We start from the raw sequence: 23,985 nt of genomic DNA, 5'->3' as shown, positions 1-23,985 counted from the left end.
TAATTTGTTGAATACAGTACTGCCTTGGTTCCCATACTGGGAGAAAGATGGGTTACAGATTAAATAATTAAATTTTAACTGACTGAACTAGAATCTCTATAGAAATCTCTAGAGAACAACCATAACTCAAAAATTTCTTTTCTCTTTGTAAAGAATGCAAATCGAAAAGGTCATGGCTGAATCCCAAAGTTAGCATACTGGAATGACTCATAATTCACAAGCCTAAATGGGCCATACTCTTCCCAGTTATGAGTATGAATTTTAATAGCAAAGACTACAATACTGAATCTGTTTCTTTGGATGCTTTCTTTCTCACCATCATGAACAATACACTGTGGATTACATGACACAACGAAAGTACACCAGAAAACCATACCAATCCTCATGGGGTTTTCAGCCTTAAGGTATTTGTTTGCTTATGCATGTCAATCTACATTTTTAAAAAAAAAATTCTACAAAATGAGGAAGCTACATATCTCAGATCTACAGCAAACAAGGAACAAAACTGAGCAACTGATAGCAGCTCTTGGGAAGTTAAAATGATCCATAGACCCTCTTCATTTTCTCCTCCTTACTGTTTTTTATATTCTTTGCACATCCCTGGAGCATCCCTCCATTCTCTTTTTCAGAGCTAGCTCCTTTGCTACCTTGGCAACGGCCATCCCAGTAACATTCAATTAAAAAAAAGAATTGGAAGAACAGAGAGGTTTGATGTATTTACAAAATCAATTTGCACAGAGAAATTTCTTCTTCCCTCCTCCCCATCTACTCATTCTTATAAAGAAAAAGGTAACTCAGATTCCCCTCTTTCTTCTTCCTTCCCCACCCACAAAACCCCCTGGTGTATCAGTAGCTGTAAGAAGCTGCATGTAGCCTGCAAACACAGCTGAGCTGGAAGAAATAACAGTGAATGGTTCATTGAAAAATGACTTTGTAACCGTGGATTCAACCATTGGCCTGGTGGGGGGTGCAGGTAAAACATTTCTGCAGACAGGAAGCACCATGAAGCAGCTTCTATTAAGTGCAGAGGCTTTATTTCCTAATTATCTTTGCCAAATAACTCCCCCATGGATATAGGATTTCTCAGTGTCAGAGTGCATCTGCCATAGAGCTCAATTGCTGCTTTCCCCCTCTAATTTTTTAATATAATCTCCAGACTCATTCTTAAATCTATTGTGAAATGGGCTCTCTGCATTTCAGAGAACAGAAGAGAAGGAAAAGCCAAAGGAAAGGAGGAGTGCACAGTCTTTGAGCCAAGATAATTGGGCAATTAAACAATTAGTGGAAAGAAAAAATCCCACTGTATTCCTCCTGCCGTATCTAACTGGGGATTAATATCAGTTCCAGGCTCCTGATGGAACACAGCCTGACCAAAGGGCCTGTCTTACTCCCAAGAGAGCAGCAAAATGTTTATCCTCCTATATATACTGTTCATTCTCCTTTCCTCAGATGTGCAATGTTTCACGGGAAGCATCCTCACAAAGGTAGGGCTTATGTTCTCAGAAACATTTTAAGAATAATGGGGCTTGTTCTGGGCAAAGAGTTGAAAGGAAGCTTAAGAACAGTCAAGGAAAATAGTTGCCATGCTGTGCATGGAATTACTCTGGAATGCTTGTGCCATGTAATATATTGTAATGATACAAAATATTGGCTGGATGACCTCAAACTCTCTTCCAAAATAAGCAGTTGTGAGGTTATGAGAAGAACTGTGTGGTCAAAACTGCCAAATGGGGTCTAGCTAAATCCAAGAAAATGTGGCCAAGTAACTTTCCCTTAACTCAAAACCAGTAGCTTTCAATCACTTCTCCCAGAAGAAACCAAATCCTGAGTAAAGTGTCTGCATCCTTGGAGTTCTCACCACTCTCAGAAATGGGCTGCAAGGATGCAGCAGTATAAAAAGATTTTTAAAATAATAAGATAATCTGCATGAATGATGGAACTATTGAGAGCAGGGCAACAAATGAAAGTCCCAGTTGTGACTTCTTGATGTTTCTGTTTAGAAAAGAATACAATCACCTCACAAGGTTGCCTTTGGGAAGAAAGAGCTGTCATTCAGTGTAGAATTATTCTGAAATTCCTTTGCCAGATATATATATTTTTTAAAATTAATACATCTTTATGAAATGGTTCAGAGCTGTCCTCAAATCCTGTTTTGTACTGTTTTTAAAATTCAAAATCAAGTTTTGCCAGCCCTCTAGATACATTGGATTACAGCCATGCCAGTTGGAGATAATGTAGGTTGTAATCCAATGCATCCAAATGGCAGTAAGTTAGGAAAGGATGCTGTAATACGTTCAACAGTTATCTGTTCCTGTTTTTAAACTTTTGGATTTTCTTGCTGGCAGGTCTCCTACTCAAAATGTTCTGAACTGTCTTCTTCTGTGGGATGTTACCATACACTCTTATCTCGCATATGCCTGGGCTCAGCATAGAAATGTCACAAAACCTCAGCTTCCATTTCATTTTACACACACACAAACACGTACGAAAACATCAATTTACACAATATATCTAATAACAACACACAATAAGACAGCACATTTAATTAAGGCATTGTAGTCTAGTCCACAAAAAAGGAGATACAAAAGACTGCAGCAACTATAAAACCATAGCTCTAATCTCTCATGCAAGCAAAATTATGTTTAAATTTCTGCAACATAAACTCCAACCATATATAGAGAAAGAAATCCCAGAGGTTCAAGTGAGGCTCAGGAGGGAAGAGGTCCTAGGGATCACAATGCAAACATACATTGGATAATGGGACGCACTAAGGAATTCCAAAAGAAAATCAGCATGTGCTTTATAGACTATAGCAAAGCTTTTGACTGCATAGATCACAAAAGGCTATGGAAAGTCTTTAAAGACATGGGAGTGCTGACACATCTGATAGTCCTGATGAGAAATCTGTGCTCAGGACAAGAGGCTACTGTCAGAACAGAACATAGAGAATCAGAATGGTTCCCAATTGGCAAAGGGGACAGATAAGGCTGTATCCTTTCACCCTATCTGTTGTATGCAGGACATATTATACAAAAAGCAGGCTTGAACACAGAAGGGAGGAGGAATGAAAATAGGAGGAAAGAATATCATCTAAGGTATGCAGACAACACAATACTGCTAACAGAAAACATCACAGACCTGGAGCAACTAGGCCCCAGGCTTATTGTTGAACATAAAGAAAACAACAATAATGACCATGGAGAATTTGCACAAATTCAACCTAGACAATGAGGAAACAGAAATAGTAAAGGCATTCTCATACTTAGGATCGAAACTTTGATCGGAGCAGTCAAGAAATCATAAGAAGACTAAGAATGGGGAGGGCAGCTATGAAAAAACTAGAAAAGATCCTATATTGTAAAGATATACAACTGAGCACAAAAGTTAGAATCGTGCAAGCCATTCAGTGTTTCCCCTATTATCATGAATAGATGCAAGAGCTGGACAGTTAAGAAAGCAGGTAAGAAAAAAATAAATTTATTTGAAATGTGCTGCTAGAGAAAATTTCTGAGGATACCATGGACAGCCAAGAAGTCAAATAAATGGGTGCTAAAACAGATCAAACCAGAAATCTCTCTGGAAACCAAGATGACTAGACTAAGGCTACCGTACTCTGACAACATCATGAGAAGGCATAAATCATTGGGAAAAAACAATGCTAGGAAAGGTGGGCAGAAGCAGAAAGAGAGGAAGGCCGATGCTGGATGGATGGACTCTATAAAAGAGGTCAGGGGTGTGAATTTGCAGGAACTGAGCAGAGGACAGGGCAGAACAGGGAATATTGGAGATGCCTCATCTTTACAGTCACCATGGGTCAAAGTTGGATGGAGACCAACAACAGCAAAGTCTTGTTCATGAAAGCTCATCATACATTGGCTGTTAGTCTTTGAGGTGCTATAGCACTCTTGAGTTTTTCCAGCCATAGTGTACTGTATTCCTTTGGAATTGTTGTTGTTGTTGTTGTGTGCCTTCATGTCATTTCCAACTTATAGCAACACTAAGTCAAACCTATAATGTATTTTTTTCTGAAATATTTGTTGAGGGGGGAGTGCTTCTGCATTCCTTTGAGGATGAGAGAGTGTGATTTATCTAAGGTCACCCAGTGGGTTTCTGTGGCTGAGCAGGGATTCTTAGAGTCTTTCTCCAACACTCAAACCATAACACCACAACTGGCTCTTCTCTGGAATTTTAAATATGCATACATGAATGAATTTATCTGTTTCTTTTTTGCATTGTCAAAAAGGGTAACCTTATTTGTCTAACATTTCCAGACTTCCTTCCCTCACTGTAACCTTGGATGATCTTGTCCTAAGAATGAAGCTATTTGGAGAGGAGCATAAGGAAGTCGGCAGTTTATCTGGAAGCTGACTCTTTGCTTTAAGTGATACAGCTGAACAGTTGCTGCAATGTCAGTTTGGTTCATGTATCTCAGAATTGCAACTGAGTGAACTTTGCACCATTGACATACCACCGAATAAGTCCTATGTGCTTGGGAATGCGGCTGTTGTCACTATCACTGGAGAGCCAAGACACTATTTACCTATTGGGCCAGGAAGTAATCTTGATGCTCCTTGCCAGTTTCCCTAGGCCTTGTCTACACATACAGTAAATGTAAAGGCAATGCAGCATTTATATCCCCTCTCTCCTTTCCTCTGTGCAGCTGGAACTCAGTGAGTGGGAACCATTCTCTGTGCCAGATCTCCATTCACCCATCCTTCTAGCCTGGTCACGCTGGATAAAATTTCACCCATAGGGCCAAGCAGAGGCTATTTCCAAGCCAAATGCTATAATTTCCAGCCACAGCAAATTAAACAGCAGGAACTTGTAGAAAGGATACAGGAAAGATGTGGCAGTGACCCCCAGCTTTCTATTCTCCCAGGCAGGTCACACTCCAGGCCAGCTGGTCCCGGCTGGCCCTGGACTCATAAGGATCATATGTCCTTATGAGAGTGGGAAAGCAAAGACAACCCAGGGCAGTTCTGTTCCCACATCGCCAGAGTCCTTGATAAGATTATGCTGCAGCTGGGAAGTATACAGTTTTTATCCCCCTCCGCACTGGTCTGTCAGTGTTATATATCAGTAAACAGAAGGGGAGAACAGAGAAATCTGGCAGTTTTGCAGTCTCTTGCACACTAATTTTTGTCAGGGATGCAGCACTACAGACAGCACTAAAGGAGGGCAATGGCCTTGCAAATAATTCTTCATCCCCAGTGAAATTTTCAGCCTTCTATTACTACCTTTGCAGGGAATGTGGTGCTAAATTGTTCACACCCTAGAACTTAGATTTGCTGTGTTGACATTTCATCAGGGACATCCCCTTTTCTTTGGATGCCTAAACTGTATTTCTAAATACTCCACTGAAATTTTCAGTTACTACAACACAAGGAATTTGGAGACAGAAAGAATATTTCACGGGAGGGCAGAATTATTATTGGTGGGGCAATGCTCTCATCTCCCCCCCCCTTTAACTACACAATGGCTGACTTTTTTTTTTGGTCCCAGACATGAAGACATTGGCAAATGTAGGAAATTCTTAAATGGCACTCAAACATAATTAACCAACATTTCTACTGGCCCATTACACTAGGTAAAGCTATCCCCAGCATAAAAAAAGGATGCGGCTGAATATGTATTACACAAGGATTCAAACCCAGACTTCTAAAACATCTAAGCATTAGGAGTGTATTTCTTCATTATTTTTATTATATTTCTAGAAGGAAGCAATGAGTAATTTTTGTGATTTTCTTCCAGCAGCAGGAAAGTCCTGGAAAAGCACAGTTTTCAAAGCCTGTTAGCAATTCATTAAACACAAAATTTGCACAAGGTTGTTTTGTGTAGAAAATGACATTTTCTGCATGAGAAACAATGTTTTCTGCACGTATAAAATTTGTGCAGAAAATGCTGGCATCTGCACAAAACAACTATGTATGAATTTTGTGCAAAATAAGTCCTAAACTTTGAAGAGTCTTATAAGCCCAAGATTTTTCTCATCAGGGTTTCTTGACACTCAAATATGTTTTTAAAATCATTTTTAAAACCATTTCTATTAATCATTCAAAAACAAGAGGCTGGATGGCCATCTGTCGGGAATGCTTTGATTGAGATTTCCTGCATGGCAGGGGGTTGGACTGGATGGCCCTTGCGGTCTCTTCCAACTCTATGATTCTAGGATTCTAAGACCCAGAATGAGTGAATCTGTCAGCTTCACATTTTCAGTTTCTCCCACATTTGAATTTCTTTATGTCTGTAGTTCTTTCCATCTTATATATGAATACATGAGTGGATTCTGATCAATTCTGGGGGCAAAAGAACCTAACCGAAACAAAGTTCTCCCCCATCCCTAGTAAGATGTGTGGCCAAGTCAGTCCTTGAGGAGAAAATAGAAACCAAAATGGAAGGGATAATGACTCAAATACTAGTTCCTCAGTAGGTTTGTACTGGCCTGAGTTGTGAGTGTAGCACAAGGGGGAGCTGTGTTACTGGGCTGCTGCTTCTCTAGCCAAACAACTCTTCAGCCTATCACCAGATGTAAGCTATCTTCCACAACTATCTCTGCGTCAGGTAAGAAAATTCCATCATCCTGCCCTCCTTCCTATGTCTACTTTCTCTGAGTCCACAAACACACTGTAGAAATCATCCAGTTTGAGACCATTTTAACTGCCCTGGCTCAGTGCTAGGGAATCCTGGGAACTGTAGCATTTGTGATACATTTAGCCTTCTCTGTCAGAGAGCTCTCATGCTACAATAAACAACAAGTCCCAGGATTCCCTATCACTGAGCCAGGGCAGTTAAAGCAGTCTCAGAATGGATTGTTTCTGCACTGTGTTTTTGGACCTATGTGGTCTCAGTCATGGCCATCTATAGATTATTTTGTTACAAAAGCCAACAAAAGTTTGTATGAAAAGAGAGTTGTGTTAAAGACCTTCCTTGTAAATAAGAAACATTAGACCCAAACCAGATATTCATGTGTGAAACAAACAAATAAAAATCATACAGTATGTTAACAACAAGAATAGATCATGAAAACATAAAACCAAAAATCCATTTTATAGATTGAGTCACAAACCCTGATTCTGGGATTCTTGCTCCAGTAATTCCAACTACAGAGGGCCCTTGGAATCCACTGATGTTTGGTTCCAGGACCCCACACAGATACCAAAATCTGTGCATGCTCAAATCCCATTAAATACAATGACACTGTAAAATGGTATCCCTTACAGAAGAATTGCAAAATCAAGGTTTGCTTTTTCGAACAAACTTATTATTAGTATTTTCAAGCCATGGATGGTTGAATCCAGGGATATGGAGGGCTAACTGTACATGAGATAGGGAAGTGGGGCTGAGTGTGCTTCCCCCCACCTTCCATACCACATTGTCACTACCTCCTTCCTCACAGTGGAAAGGAAACATTGGAAATGGAAGACGAACTGTTTTATGTATGGTAGTACCCTGTGTGACAGTCCTTCAGTTATATGAACTGCTCTAAAAAGTAATGGATAGTGAGTGGCTACCATGTCAGTAAGAATGCAGTCTGGATTTGGGTGTAAGCTTTTAAGCTTTATTTTTTTCTGAGGTGCTGAATTTATTTTAGACATATATTTCTGTCCCTTGAATAACACCTTCACAGCTCAGATTAAAATCCAATGGAGATTCACCATGACATTCACATGGAATCTATTAGCTACTACTGGCTTTACTGTTTTCTCTTAATCTTCTGTTCTACAGGCTGAATATACCCAGCTCTATTAATCACTCTTCCTGGGATTTAATTTTCCAAAGTACCCATCATCCTGGCTGCTCCTCCCTTGACATCATCTGACTTGCCAACATTCTTCTTGATATGGGCCACCCAGAACTGGACACAATACTCTAAATGTGGCTTGAATAATGGAAAACAGAGTTGAAATGTTACTTGTGAGATATTTCTGTTAAAGAAGCCCCAAGCCACATTAGCTTCTTTAACTGTCAGATAACATTGCTGGTTCATATTCATCTTGTGATCCATTAATGTTTGTTGGAGTTTTTCCCCACATGTACTGCTATCAAACCGGGTCTTTCCCCTCCTATAGTTGTGTCTTTTATGTTTAAGTATCCAACAGCATGACTTTACACTAAGCTCTCTTGAATATTATCTTTTTTTCATTCTGTAGTAGTGTTTGAACCTGTTCAAATTCTTTTGAATTTTTATCTTTTTTTCAGTGGCATTGCTTATCCTCCCTAGCATTGTCTGAATGGCAAATTTTATAAGCAACCCCTCAACACTTTCATCCAAGTCATTTATGAAAACACTAAGTGCAGGTCCTAATATGGAGCCCTATGACACTCCCCCAAAGACTTTCTTCTAAGAAGATGCTTTGGTGAAGCATTAATTAAGATTTAGACTCGGTACAGAATGCCTGAAAGTGGCAGTCTGGGGCCGATTTTAGGGCTTGGGCTTGTGGAGCAACCCCATGCTCCTGAGCCCTAGTGCATGGCACCGCCACCATCATGGCCTTAGAGGCTGCCACTCTGGCCGCTGAGGCCCCGATCCGGCGGTGCAAATTTTACCATGCTCTATAAATAAATGTTAAGAAGAAGAAGAAGATAGTCTTACCCTCCTCTTATTTTAACCTAGAATTGGTCCTGGGCAAAGACAGTAGAATGCTGAGCTCTGAGTAGCTGCCCCTGTTGTTCTGTGGTATTAAGTTGTTCTGTGATATGAAGTGTGATATTAGTTTAGGGCATCACCTCCCAGTTTTTCCTCGTTCTGTGATATCAGCCACCCAAGGCCAATCTGAGCATTATCATCTCTGCATCCTTGACAACTGCTCTGGGATTCTGAAATATAATGGCAGCCTTGAACCTTGCCATAAAAAGTTGCCCAGAACTCTAGTCCTTCCCCATTCCCTTCCCACTAACCACACAATGGTACTGTTTGTTTTTAGTGGTGCTGTTGCTTCTATTTCCAGTTTATAGGCAACATATTCAGTTTCTTTCCATTTCTTTCCATTACTACAATCCAAGAGATCACTGTGATATCCCACCACTGACCATTCATACTGATCAGTACACTTTCCACTACCACTCCACAATATGCTCTGATTTCTCCCCCCACCTTCATCAGCCTTACTCAGTGCCCCTCGTTTGATACAAAACCTCCTCTCCTCATGCCCTTGAAAATAGAAGGGGAAAGTGGGGGAGAGTAAACATGGCTGTCTCTTGAGATGGCTGAGTACCAATACTGATTATCACCCTCATGGATTTTTGCTACTACTGTAGTCCAAATATGGACAAAATAGCCACACAGTAGAGCTGAACATATGCTGGGCTATTGTAGTACTAAGGTGGTGTAAGGTAACCTTATCCACCTGTTCCCATTCTGTCCCACCTCCCATCTGAAGCATACATATTTTACAAGTCACAGCAATGTGGAGAATCTGCTAAAAGAGAGCGACGCTCACAGAACTAGAAAACATGCCGTGCTGTCATGGCTCTAAGATAGTATACAACCATTCTCTTACCCTCTCAGTTGCATCCTGCCTAAAAAACTACCAATGCATTAACAAAATTGTGGTGTCCTGCATATGAACAACCATCCTTGCAGAGCATGACAAAATCTTTGTCTATTTCCCCCCAACATCTACATTCCCCTCTCTTTAGGCCCTGTGTCAGCTTGTTTTACAGCTCGCCCCTTTTCACTGGATTCTCTTCCACAGTCTCGTTTCCTTCTCTTATTCTTCCCCCACCCCTTTCTTCAGCCAACCTGCCTCCAGTCTTTAATAACTATTTACTTCTGTGTTTATATTCATGCCTTTCTAATAAAATATTCAAGGCAGCTATACAATAATTAAAAAAAAACACTACAGAACAATAAACCACTAAAACCAAAAGCAGCATATTTGCAAAGATTGCTCAGCCAGCTCTCCATACCCTAAGGGCTTGGGCAAAAAAGAGCAACCCAGAACAATGAGGGGAGAGATCATGAGATGCAACGTCATTACCTCCTCCTTGTGCAATTAGGAATGGCAAACAATGCCAACCTCTTTTGGACTGGGGGTTCTCTCTGTGGTATTCCCTTCACCACAGTCACAAAGACCTGTCCCGTAGGCTGTTAACTGAGATCACAAAGGGTCTAGAAGTCATGCAGTGCCTTCAAGCTGAATGCACCCAAACAATCATGTTGGAGAAGCTACCATCTGCCCTCTCTTTCACCTCTAGTGCATTTCATGCTATCAGACATATTGCTGCCTCCCCCACCATCCTCAGTAATGATTCTGTTCCCCCACCCCACCCTCCAGTGCACTGGTCATGATATGACCCAGCACCTCAGGAGGTGCTGAGCTCCCATCTGTCAAAGAAGTCAGGTTACAAGCAGCCCTGGACACATGCCTGTCAATCCATCTGCCTTTGCACATTTACACACAACACATCCGTATTTGCTGTGGCAGTGAAAATGGAAAAAGTAGTGCAATGCTGGGCTCCAACAAGGCAGGTGCATGTCTAACTCCCTTTCTATGCAGGATCTCCAGAAAGCTTCCCTGGCTATGAATCAGATCCTCAAAATGGTAGTAATTTCATGTGCTGCTGCTGGTGCAGCTGCCAACCCTACAACCAGGGTTCCCCTCACTCTTCTACTGTATCCAAGTCTGGTGTAAAAGCTCCCTTACCTGTCTCTTGCTAGTTTACCCTGGCAATACTATGATCAGAGGAAAAGTGGCCATCTTCTCAATGCGATGGTTGAAAACAGTAACATTTCAAAGCCCTGATCTAAGGTCACATTTCACACTCACTCTAATTACATACATTTCTCAGTCTAATTTCCAGTGCCCTCTGCTAACAAGCAATACATTCTGTACTCCCCTATAACCCACCAGTACAGAGGAATAGAGAGAGATGTTTGAAAGAGGGAGAGAAAGAAAATATGATTGCCGTCTTGTCTATGTCTGGTTCTGGCTCTGGCCATGGTTTGCTTCAACCTTACACAGTGCCAGCATGCAACTTTCAATACATCACCCAGAATATTTATAAGACAAGAGGCTAGGGAAGGCTATGCCCCCAGCAACAGGAACTTACACAACAAAAAGATATTCTGTTTTGCATTGGCATTAGGGGGAGGGAAACCTTGCTAAAGGTGGTGACAGCAGAAAGGCTCATATCTAAGCAAGAACAGGAACAGAATTTGCAGAATTTGGTAGGGGCTATCTAGCTTCATAAGTTTTTGTGACTATACACTTGAGTACCCCAGACCTCTAGAAATTGTTGCACTGTAGTTCCCATCATCCCTAGCCAGCACGGTCAACAGTAAGGACTAATGGGAGTTATAGTCCAGCAACATCTGATAGGACATATGATTCCCACCTCTGTTTTTGAAGGTTACAGGGAGTCTGGTTTTTGGCTAATGTTGGGGGAATTCAGGCTGGGGTGAGGCCTATGGATCTCATTATGAATCAACCTACCAATAATTCAAGTACTGAGCTGACCTGACCAAATCAATTTCTGTCTGCCCATTCCTTCCCTCCAGGGAGTCCTTTCTTGCAAAAGCTCCTGAATGGGCCCATAATCCTGTTACCATGCACGTGCTGCCCATTCTTTTCCTGAGAAGCCCCAGGGAGGATTTGTATCCTACGCCCTAATGGGACTAATTCCTTTGCAAGTCCTGTAATGTGACTTCCAGTCAGAATGCTGGAACTGCTGAAGTGGGAGCACAGGAAGATTTCATGCAGATACAGCATGAGTCAGGTGTGGATTCTAGATTTCACCTTTCTTGGAAAAGGCAGCTACCGTATTTGCCCTGTAGTAATAAACTCACAATCCATTTCCATCAATGGCCACTCTCTTAAAAAAAAAGTTTGCTCCAAAGATGTCATGGAACTAGTTAAAATTTGAAAATGTGAATGGCATCATTCAAGCCTTTTCCTTGAAATTGTTTTTCCTCTCAACCAAAATACAAAGGATCATGCAACAGTAAACCCTTGCTTCAGTAGGGAGGCATCACTTTTGGGGTAATAAACTCTTTTATAAAGGGGAGACAAGATGAGAGATACATCTGCAACTCATAACTTTTAAAATAATTATCTTCTTAAGAGAAAGGGAAGAAGCATCATCTCTGAAACACAGCACCTTCCAAAAACCTGGTATCTCCAAGTAGAATTGGGAAAGATACATCTGAAAACCTGCAGTTGTTGTTGTTGTTGTTTGCATGCCTTTAGGTTGTTTCTGACTTATGGCAACCCAAAGTCATGGAGTTTTCTAGAGCTCAGAGTGTGTGACTCGCTGAAAGTCACCTAGCGGGTTGGCGGAAATGTCGAGTGGAGAATTGAACCCTGATCTCAAGTTGTAGTCCAGCACTCAAAGCACTACACCATCCTGGCTTTCAACCCTGGAGAGCTGCTGCTAATCAGCATTAGACAATATTAAATTAGCCGGATTTATGTTTTTATGCCACTTCCTAGATTCCTTACATAAAGATAAAGGTGGGGAAGGGAAGCTTCTAGAATTCTCCTGGATAATTGTAAAAACCATATTCCAAACAAAAGAAGATTCCCCCACTCCCCAAAGCTCTGACCCACTGTGCAGTTATGTTTCACACAGAACTGGGAATCAAAGATGGAATGCTAATTAATTGCTTTCTATCGATCATATACAGTTCATGGCTGCAATCCTACATGATTGAACATGTTAGTCAGTAATCTGTTAGTAGTCAGTCTGAATGTGGATATACGCTAAAAAGGTAAAGGTAAAGGTAGTCCCTTGACATGAATGTCTAGTCCTAACTGACTGTAGGGGGCGGTGCTCATCTCCACTACTAAGCAGAAGAGCCAGCATTGTCCGAAGATGACTCCGGTGGTCATGTGGCCAACATGAGTGCACTGAATGTTGTTACCTTCCCTCTGAAGTGGTACCTACCATATATACTCAACTACTCATGTATAAGTCGAGGTCAGGTTTTGAGGCCAAAATTATAAATTTTGCCATGACCCATGGACAGATCAAGGGTAAAACTTGGAGGCTCCTTCAGTGTGTGTATGTGTGCATCTGGCAAGAGCGACGCTGATTGAGGCTTTTCTTCATAATTTCAGCTTTCATTTCAGCCACACGAGCAGGTGGGAGGGGGGGCTCTTAAACAAACAGCAATATCAATCAATCAACCAGGACTCTTTCTGCTTGGCTCTTTCTTGCTAAACTCCGCACTACATGGGGAAATCTGAAACAGCTGCTGTCACATTTCCATACTGACCCGTAAATAAGTCGACCTGGGATTTTGGGGTCAATTTTGGGGCATAAATTTCTAGATTTATAGATGAGTATACACAGTATCTATCTACTTGCATTTGCATGCTTTTGAACTGCTAGGTTGGCAGAAGCTGAGGCTAGTGACAAGAGTTCATCCATCATGCAGTACTTAGGCATCGAACTGCCAACTTTCCAATTTTCTGATCTTCAGAATTGGCATCTTAACCACTAAGCCACCGCAACCCTGGATCTAAGCTAAGCTGAATGATATAAAAATTATAAAACTATATAACTATATAAAAACAGCTACATAGCTGGATCTATGCTAGGCTGAGCTATATAAAACCCCTTGACTTAATGAACAGCCTCTGAAGTCCCCTTCACAGCCATTCCATGCTTCATGAAGGGGTGGGCAGGATCACACACAGACACATCTAGCTACATCACCATACCCAGATGTGAAATTATTACAACAGTGCTGAGACCTGGCTAGATCACTTTGCATTTGGCTACATCAACATAGCCATATGCTTCTGGGATTGTATCCACTCCATCGAAGCACAGAATGGCTGTGCATGGGGTTTCACAGGCTGTTCAGTAGGTCTGTGGGTGTTCTGAATAGTGTAGAGGGAGAAAGGGAATATCAACCATATCAACCCTTGCAGTGCCCTCCAAAAGGACATGTATATGCATAAGGGGACATGTACATATATGCATAAGGGAAACAGGATGTCAACCCCTAACAGTTATGTAAACTTGAAATAAGGTTACTAGATTCAATATTATTTGTCTGGACACTCAGTGTCCTAAATTAGCATAAATGCTTCACACTGATCCTAAAACAAAACAAAATAAAAAAGCTAAACCAGTAAGACACTGGAAATATATACCTGCCTGTACAGAGACTGTTCTTGGTCTCTTGGCAGCAACTCCAGAATGATGTATTGATGTTCAGTAGTCACTCTAACACATTTAAGCTGTCATATGCCTTCAAGTCAACTCCAACATATGACTATCATATCATAGGATTTTCTTGGCAAAACCTATTCAGAGGGTGTTTGCCAATGGCTTTCTTGCAGACTGAGGGGATGGGACTTGTCCAAGGTCACCCAGTAGGTTCCATGATTCTATTGGTATTAGGAGAAGGAATGAGGCCCTGCAGATTAACTGGGAAACGCAAAGCTTCTCATTTCAAAGAAGCCAGAATTCATGAGCCAGTACTAAGAAACTCCCCTTTCTTGGCTCATTTACCCAATTGTGTAAAAAACAGGAGTGGGGAAAACAAGAAACAATGGTTTGCATGCCCTACAGCACAACTTATTTATATTCCAGTAAATGATAAACTATAATTCACAGCTTAAAGTGAAGTGTAAATGTGTCCAATGAATGTGACCCTGTTTGAATATCCTAACTGCAATGGTGGTGGTTGTAAAAAGCCAACAAAATCAGGAGGAGATACTAAAAGCTTCATAGTGCAGCTTGATTTTTCAAAAGCACATTGAACATATCTGCATTTGGATCTGACCTATGATGAAAATTTAATCCATTTCTGAAACACCACTAAGATTTCTAGAAAGTTAGGAGACTGCATTAGCTGCCTAGGAAAACCTGGAGGGCTGCACTTGGTACCACAAAAATAAGGTCAAAAACTTTATTTTTTTCACCACATATTTTCACCACATTTGGGGGTTCAAAAAAGTCTTCCCCTGAGCCTAAATTGGCTCCAGATGGGCAAGAAATTGTGGCGGAAATGCACCCCATGCACTCTGGTGGTTATTTTGGACCATTTTGAGGCACACACAAAAAATCTTTTGAGAACTTTTGCAAAAATTGTTTTTGACTCCTAGAAGGTTCAGGGTAGCCTCCAAATGTTATTGTAAGCCTGAGGGCAGGGAACTGTCTATTACCCCCTCTGTTGTAAGCCGCCAGGATTACCAGTGATTGGGCAGCATATAAATAAATCCTATTATTATTATTATTATTATTATTGTTGTTGTTGTTGTTGTTGTTGTTGTTATTTGCCTTCCATACCACACAAGTGCATTTGAGGGTATTCAGTATCAAAGAAAGGTTTTTGAGGGAAAATATTTTGCCAAAAAATTATTTTTCATCCAAAAACAGCTCTGGAGATGCATGGAGCCTACAAACTGCACTTTCCCCACACTTATATAACCAAATACTGTATAACGGGGTGTTATAGTGAGATGCTAGAAATAACCCCTAATTAATTATCCTATCAATGCTGAGCATTACCACTGAATAATAGCAATTGCAGTCAAAGTTGCTTCTGCTATTCCTTTCTGTTCAACAAGGAATGCTTTGGTTAGTAAGGTCAGTAGCATCATGTAGAGAAAAGGAATGTCTGAGCAAAACATGCAGAAAACTCATATTTTAACTGTAACAGGCTAATCAGTGCACATTTTCCTTAATAAATATTCCCCAGATGCCCTGCATAATTTGGATACGGTCTTTTTCAGAATTCATGTAAATTCAATTCTATTGCTTCAGATCTCAACAGGCAACTGGAAAGGGATCCCTTGTGTGAGAGGAATCAAGAATGGCAGGTGCATACACGTGGGTGCGTACATGTGGGTGCATACACGTGGGTGCATACACACACAGACACATATGTGCAAATAAATATCTATTTGTTGTGCAGGAATCAAACACTTTCCCTAAACTAAGGAGGGGTGTTTGTTGCAGGTATATCAAAGAAAGGATACTAAGTGACAAATCAATATGACCATTCATTTTTTTTAAAATATATATAAATTAAAAAATCACAGAAAATATTCTTACTACATTGACTGCCAATACTGGCAATGATTGCATGTATCTAAAGAACTTAGTAGCCAACATTCTCTTTTGTAGGCTCCTTTATATTTTACATTCACCTATTTTCCATGCAAACATTGGATGAGTTGATAAAGCCCTTTTCTCATTCAACAGGCATGAGGAACATATCCTGTGATACACAAATAAAAACAGACCAAAGCTAGGGGGGTAACCCAAGATTCAAGCCTAGTTCAAAAGGTGTGAAATAATCATGGTGTACCCATAGGTCCAGTACCAGCCTGTTGCCCAGTTCAAGCCACCAACTTCTGCTACATTCAGCACACAAAAAACAGACCAAATTCCTTCTGCAATCAACCATGTGCCATGCACTTTGACTACTTGCTACCCATAAGAAAGATATCCATCCAGTATTTCTACTTACCTATGATTCTCAAGCTGGGTACAGGCCCTTCAGTAGGACTAGGCTGCTGCACTTCATATGTGTGTTCTTCCTTAGGAAGACTGTTTCTGTCTTTTTCATTTTGTCTCCTAGTAGGTAGAAAAAGCACACTAGGTCAGTGCCACTCTATACTTATCATACATTTGTTGAGCTACAGCCGGCGGGGTTGGGGGACAAATTCCAGGGACCAAGGGATAACCCTATCATCTAGCATTGTCCTCACTGTACACCAACCAACCATTTCTGCCCACCCAGATGCTTTGTGCGTCACCCTGAAAAACAGGGTAGGGGGATAAAATTGACCACTGACACCTCCCAAAGCTTACAGGGTGAATAACTGGCCAGTTGGAGCCATTTTCATTAGGGCCAGACCTGCTTTAGGCATAAAGGAAGGGTTTAAAATAAGTTTGTTCACACAGTTGCAACATAAACAAATTGCATGGAGAATTCCTTATAGTTCAGTCCATTGTTCATCCCTTTATATGACCTCTGTACAGGACTTCTGACCAGATCCTTCTAAAAGTCACTAACTTCTTTGATCTAATGTGACAACTCACATGATTCAGTTACCACAGTGAATGTTTGGGCTGCATAAAGGTTCACTGAGCTCAGTGTTCCTGTTACTATTGTACCATGTACCTCCAACTTACAACTAAACATAGCTCACCTTCAGGGTTCCTCAACAAAGCTCCTGCAGGTCAGTTGAGCATTAACATGAAAAATGGTGGCTGAGCTGGACACTAAGGAAAGCAAACACTTTTCTCTGAGCAATCTAATGCATAGATCCACTGAATTCTTATCTGATCAGTTTTGTCATAGTTATATCTAATTTGGTTCTAACACTGACTCTAACATGGAGTTGGTTCTCTTGTTAGTGTCTCTGCTATGGCTCCCATCTGCAAATTTCATAAAATGCTACCCTTGAACAGAACTTGGAAATATTACCTTTTTGACTACAACTCCAGAATCCCCAGCCAGCATAGCCAAAGTCATGGGGGATTCTGGGCACTGTAGTAAAACAGGAAACTTTTTTTTTCAAACTCTGACCTTTAACCAAAAAAAGCAGTATTTTGTGGGGTGGGGCCACTGCCTTTCTCTGTGTTTGCTTTGGTGGAAAGAGAACAATCCAGGAGACCTCCTCTATCCCCCGAGTGTTGAAACGGGATGACTCAGACAGGAACATCCCAAAGCACCTGCCAATGATTTCACATTTACAGACATGCTACTCACCGATAATGAAAAGGGGCTACAGTGGCCATGATGGGATGGTTGTGCTGTGGAACAGAAGAAAAACTGATGGGTCCAGTGTGTAGCGCAGGGCCCTTATTAAGGTTGCTTGTATCCAATGAGATCACTTGAGGTTTGTCCTCCATTTTGGATGTTCCACTTCCTTTCCAGTTTGTTTCTGAGGTCCACTGGTCTTTTACTGGACAACTCTGTGGCCTCTTTGTGGTGGGTCCCTCTGAAGACCTGGACAACAAAGTCTCACTATACAGGCTGAGATAGGAAGGGCTCTTCCCTGGGAGGTGAGAGGTTTTTGCAGGTTCAGAAGCAGTGGTAAGCTTCCCAGGACCCTTCTTGACACTTAGGCTGCTAGTGTCTTCTGCTTGTCTTGTGACATCTTTTACTCTCTCTGTTGCTTGTACAACAGCTTTCTTAGCTGTGCAGGCATTTCTGGAACTGGCCTTATGCACCCCTCGGGGGCTATTGCAGCTAGGCACCATGCTCTGGCTGAGATTGGACTCCATCAGGTCCATTCCAACATGACTCTCAGGTCCCTCTGCTTTCTTGAGACCGGGCTTCTGCTTGGATCCTTTGGGAGTTCCACTGCTTGAGCTAAGCACTCCCTTGCCTGACCTGGGTGATGGTGCCCTCTGTGAGGGAACCGCTCCCACACTGTTCTGCCTTGGGGGTAATTTTGGCGATGCCACCAGAGTGTGTATCTTGCTGTGGGATGCAGCTCTGGGAACAGGAATAGAGGAGGCATAGTGGGTACGTCCAGTTGCGTTCACATTGGCTGTTCCATTCATCATCAGCAAATCTCAGTTGGCAAGGATCAACCTGGGAGAGGGGAAATGCAGAGGAAGTTAAGGCTGGAAGTTTTATAGCCAAATCTATCTATCCAAGAAATGTGGTAGGTTCACCAAGTGGTTCACTTTTCCTTGGGTCTCTTTTTAATGAATATTCATGTTACTGAAAAAAGTAATGCCCATCCCCTAAGAATTCATTACCATCATTGTATGTTATTCATTATTTGTTACTTAAAATATTTATTCTTTGACTTCCATGATGGTATTATTACTAATGGAAACCATTTAAAACAATTCAGCTCTTAAACAATGAAGATCAATTGAACAGACTAAAAACATATTAAAAATGTTTTAGCATGTTTAATCGAACATTTTAAACCATCATTTCAACACGTTAAACATATTAGACAATAGTCTCAATGGACTAAAACTATGTTAATCAGTTTAACAAGCTACAACAGCTTTTCAAACATGGTTTGAAACCATGTACATGTACAGTGGGCCCTTGGTATCTATTGGGGTTTGGTTGGAGGACCCCATATAGATACAGAAATTCATGGATGCTCAAGTCCCATTAAATACAATGGCACATTAAAACGGTGTTCCTTATATAAAGTGGCAAAATCAAGGTTTACTTTTTGGTCGACTTATTTTTGGAATATTTCCAAACCATCAATAAAGATAAAGAATCTGTGGATAGAGGGCCAACTTTTCTCTTGGGGAGAAAAACAGTTAGTCCCCAAAGACTTGATTTTAAAAAGCCATATATTATTTTGACAGCAGAACGTATAGTGTCAGAACCAAGTGGGGCCAGTGTAAGGGCCCAAGGAAGGCATTCCACAAACAGAATACTGATGGCATATACTAGGTCTTAAGATGATAATAACAAAAAGGAAGAACAAACTGTAAACTGATAGTAATCTTACCACAGCCAAACAGTACTTACCTTTTTCTGAGCTAGTGTTATTATCATCTTAAGAACAGTGCATGCCACTGATTTTTCATCTCATTAACATTTTTACAAGTATTTGGATTTGTGCTATGTTAATATAAATTTAATGCAACATTTAAATCACTTTAGGTCAGTGCTACTGATTTTTTTTCTCCTAGGACATTACTACATGTGGTTTTAAACCACAATTACACCAGGAAAGGAGCAGCTCTGGTAACAGTTATTGCACAACAAAACCTCCAACTTGTTGCTGTTCTATCCCAACCTGTTCCTTCCTGGGGGAATCCATCAATGAACTGGCAAGTGTGCAAGTCCCTGGGTGCAAAAACATTGTTCCCAGGACAGCTGTGCAACTGCCAGTCACATGGTGTTAGTGTCCTTTCGTACTCCCTGTCCTCCCTCCCTCTTGATATTTCCAAGCACCCTGATTTTGTTGTTTTTGTGTGCCTTCAAGTTGTTTCTGACTTCTCTCTCTCTCTCTCTCTCTCTTTCTTTCCTTTCTTTTTTTGAACGTCAATCAGGGTAGCAGAGTTCCAGGATTGTACAGAAAAGGATTTTAAAAAACAAACCTAAAGGCATGCTGGGTAGGGCATAAGAAAGGGAGATGGGGTTAAGGAGAATCAAGAAGACTGTTGAGAAGAGGCACAGTGATGGCTTCTCTACAAGCACTATGTTTCCTTTTATTTATTTTTTGTTACTAGCATGACTGTTACAAGAACAGGGCTCATGTGGTAAGGTTCCTAATCAAATATTTCAGTTCAACTATTTTTAGCTATACAAGAAAAAACATTTCAGATAATCATACTGTACATCATATGAATTAAGATGATATTTTTAAAAAGTTCTGATCTCCTACATTTAAATCAAGCATATTAAATCAGATCTGGAAGGCAATGGCAAACCTCCTCTGAACAAATCCTGCCAAGAAAATACCATGATAGGTTTGCCTTAGGGTCACTATAAGTCAGAAATGATTTTAAGTTACACCACAACAACAACAAATTAGTTAGGGTATCACAATACAGAGATGACTGGGAAGAGAGTATGAATATGTACACACAAACACATGCCATGCTGTCAAAATGTGAGGATTCTTTGAGGTGAGATATATAATGAAAGATCAATTTCTTCACTTCTACATTTCTGATGCTCAGTTTCATTACATAAATAGCTGGGGACAAAAAATGACGTATAGTCCAAGCGTTAGCCCAAGAAATGATCTCACATTACAAAACTTTAGTGGCAGTTGAGAAACTTGACAGCCACAATGTGTTCATGAAGCTGTTTCCCTTCACTGGAAATCCTGCTGCAAGGAATGTTTTTGTTTGCATATGCCTTCAAGTTGTCTGTCGTCGTATGGTGACTCCATGAACTTCATAGGGTTTTCTACAGCAAAGAATACCTTGAGCAATTCTCATGTCTACCTGGGGATCCAACCACACTGTTTGAGAAACACTGGCCTACAGCATCTAGTATTCTTTGGCAATCTCCCATCTAAATATTAACCAGGGCTGACCCTGCTTAATACTTTAAGATCAGACACAGTCTGGTGACTTTAAGGTATTGAGACACTCATTGCAAGGAATAGATAGATATTTGATAAGGATAAAAATTCAACAGAATATACAGGTTGAGTCTCCCTTGTCAAAAATTCTAAGTTCTAAAATATTCCAAAACCCAAAAAATCCAGCAAGCTCATAGTCTTGGTTTTATTTTTGATTCTTCCCTGTCGTGTATCCCCCAGATCCCAACCACAGCTAAGGCATGTAGATTCTTTTTATACAATATTGCCAAAATCTGACCATTTCTATCTGCCTCTACTGCCAAGATTCTGATCCATGCCCTAGTGGTCTCACGACTTGATTTCTGTAACATCCTTCTGGCAGGGCTTCCTCTTTCTCACCTCCATCCTTTGATTTCTATGCAGCATTCAGCTACACGCATTATTAAATCCGCCCACCGCTCTGACCATATCTCTCCTTTGTTGTCATCCCTTCACTGGCTCCCCTTCCCCTTCCGTATTCAGTATAAGCTTCTGTTGCTGACTTTTAAAGCCCTCCATGGGCTGGCCCCTCCTTATTTATCAGATCTTCTTTCTCCTCACCTTCCCACTCATGCCCTCCATTCTGGTAGTCAAGGTCTGCTGTCTCAGCCCAGGATTTTCTCTGCCCCGTCCCAGATTCATCCCTTTTCACTTGCTGCCCTCACTCCTGGAACCTCCTTCCCCCACAAGCTGCATGGGTCATCACTTCTTTAACTAGTTTCAAAACTGACTTGAAGATCATCCTGTTCAGAGAAGCATTGCCAGGCATTGCGTGACTATTATTTGCTATTTGATGTTTTTAATTAGTTGCCTGTCTTATTGAACCCTTTCCTGTATGGTTATGTATTATTTATATGTATTATGCTCTTATTTCTTACATTGTACACCATGGGCAGGTTTACTTTTATCTATTTTATTGTTTGTATGTACAGCGCTGTGCAAATCTACAGCGCTATATAAATAAAACATAATAATAATAATAATAATAATAATAATAATAATGTCCACATGGGTAGCTGAGATAATGACACCTTTGTTTTCTGATAGTTCAATGTATACAAACTTCATTTCATGCACAAAATTATTAAAAATATTGTGTATAAAATTACCTTCAAGCTATGTGTATAAGGTGTAAAGGAAACATAAATTATTTTCATGTTTAGACTTTATCCCATCTACAAGATATCTCATTATGTATATGGAAATATTCCAAAATCCAAAAAATTCTGAAATTCAAAACATTTTTGGTCCAAATCAGTTTGGATAAGGGAGACTCAACCTGTAAATTATCAATGGGATGCAGACCATAGTTTCACTGGCATGCTATCATCACCAGATTTTTTATTATTTTTTAGGCCAAATAATTTCAGCAATGTAGCAAGAAAGGAACAAATGTATATTTTTATATTTTGTATAAATACAAACAAAAAAAGAAAGAAACATATTAGCTGGCATGTCTTACTCCCTGTTCAAGTGACTCTAATGTTCTCTTATTTATTCTACTACTGAAAAAGAAGAAATTGTTTCCTTTTTTTAAACACCACAATGAATTACAAAAACTAATTATTTTATTGAAATAGCTTTCCATACTCTGCCAATTTTAGGGAAATCTTTCAGGTTAATGAAAAATAATGAAATGTCAGTACAGGAGCAACCTAATTGTTTACAACTCATTCTAGAAACAGAGATAGGAATGGGGAAAATAACATATCTTTATCAATAAAGCTTCACCAGTGTAAAGCTTAAAAATTACTGACTTTGTTGACATAAATACTTTCCACGGAAAATAGGGGGGGGGGGGGGAAGGAATCAAAGCTTTCTAAGAATCCCACTATCAAATGGAAAAACAGCACAAAAAGTGGCCAAACTAGCCAAACAGGGACTCACTAATTCCTATACTCCATTGCAACTGGGCAAGCAGCTATCCCCAATAATACATTTGTCCCTCTACATTCACTGGGGTTAGGGGCACCGGACCCCCATGAATGTGGAAAGACCACAAATAACAAAAACTCTATGTTTTTACCTGTGAGAACACGTCTCTAAGAATCTCTAAGTCCTCCAGTGCAACTGGAGAACCAATATCTGCCAGACATTGACCATAGAATTGCCTAGTTGAGTGTTCTCTCTATGAATCTCTAGGTTCTTCGGTGCAACTTTTGACCATACAGTTGTGCTGGAGGACCTAGATGTTCCTGGAGAGAACATATTGATAAAATCAGTGAATAATAAAATCCTCAAAAGTCAAAGCTGCAAATGTGAAGGGATGAATGTACAATGTTTTCCCAATCCTCAGCTCTGTTCTTCTAAGAGACCTGCTCAAAGCTCCCACGCAGATGGCCCATTTTCAAGTCTTTGCCTCTTTTCCAAAGGTCTTCAGACTCTCCACTCAAAAATGTCAGTGCCCGGCCCAAATGCAGAGACTTTGGATACCACCTTCTGCTTTGAGGAGGCCTCAGTGCTTTACAATGTCCTACACTTCAGCACCAGAGTCTCCTGCAACTCCTTAGAATCAACCTTCCTGCACTGCAGCCCCAGAACAGGCAGCCCTGTGAGGGAGGGGGAAAGGGAGACTTACCTGAATCTTGGGCTACACAGAGTCACCACCACTCACATGTTGCACCTCCCTCCATACAGGAATGCAACATTTGGGGAGTTCAAATCCTATTGCTCACCAGATGTTTTCTGGCCGAAACATCCATCTCTCTCTCTCTCTCACTCTCTCTCTCTCTCCTGCAGACTCACACAGGATCCTATACTGCCTGCCAAGTGTTTACTCTAGAGCTGGGAGGCAGCTTCTCCTCTCAATGCTAAGCTAATTTATGTTGCTAAGCCTTTTGGGTGATGGAAGCTCAGTCACCCTTGTCACAGTTCTCAGACCACTGAGAGTTACAGCTCCATAACAATCAATCCCTTTTGTGTTAGAGTGTGTGTGTTAGACAGAGGGAGGAACAGATAGATAGATAGATAGATAGATAGATAGATAGATAGATAGATAGATAGATAGATAGAT

General features: G+C 40.7%; 1 protein-coding gene across 8 annotated transcripts in view; it reads right to left on the bottom strand.

Annotated features, from left to right (window-relative positions):
* NAV1 (neuron navigator 1) overlaps positions 1–23,985 on the bottom strand; it is a 416,170-nt gene that overhangs the window by 307,432 nt on the left and 84,753 nt on the right. For all 8 annotated transcript variants that reach the window (XM_042462102.1, XM_042462105.1, XM_042462106.1 and 5 more), the window contains exons 2-3: positions 17,678–18,508; positions 16,430–16,536 (exon numbers count right to left, since the gene is read on the bottom strand). In XM_042462102.1, coding sequence (XP_042318036.1) covers positions 16,430–16,536; positions 17,678–18,480 — 910 coding nt within the window. In that variant the 5' untranslated portion in view covers positions 18,481–18,508. The remainder of the gene's footprint in view (positions 1–16,429; positions 16,537–17,677; positions 18,509–23,985) is intronic.

The sequence above is a fragment of the Sceloporus undulatus genome, chromosome 4 (genome assembly GCF_019175285.1).
Source record: "Sceloporus undulatus isolate JIND9_A2432 ecotype Alabama chromosome 4, SceUnd_v1.1, whole genome shotgun sequence".
In the NCBI taxonomy this organism is placed as follows: Eukaryota; Metazoa; Chordata; class Lepidosauria; order Squamata; family Phrynosomatidae; genus Sceloporus; species Sceloporus undulatus.
The sequence above is the reverse complement of the archived record's forward strand: the minus strand, read 5'-3'. Positions and strand labels throughout refer to the sequence as shown.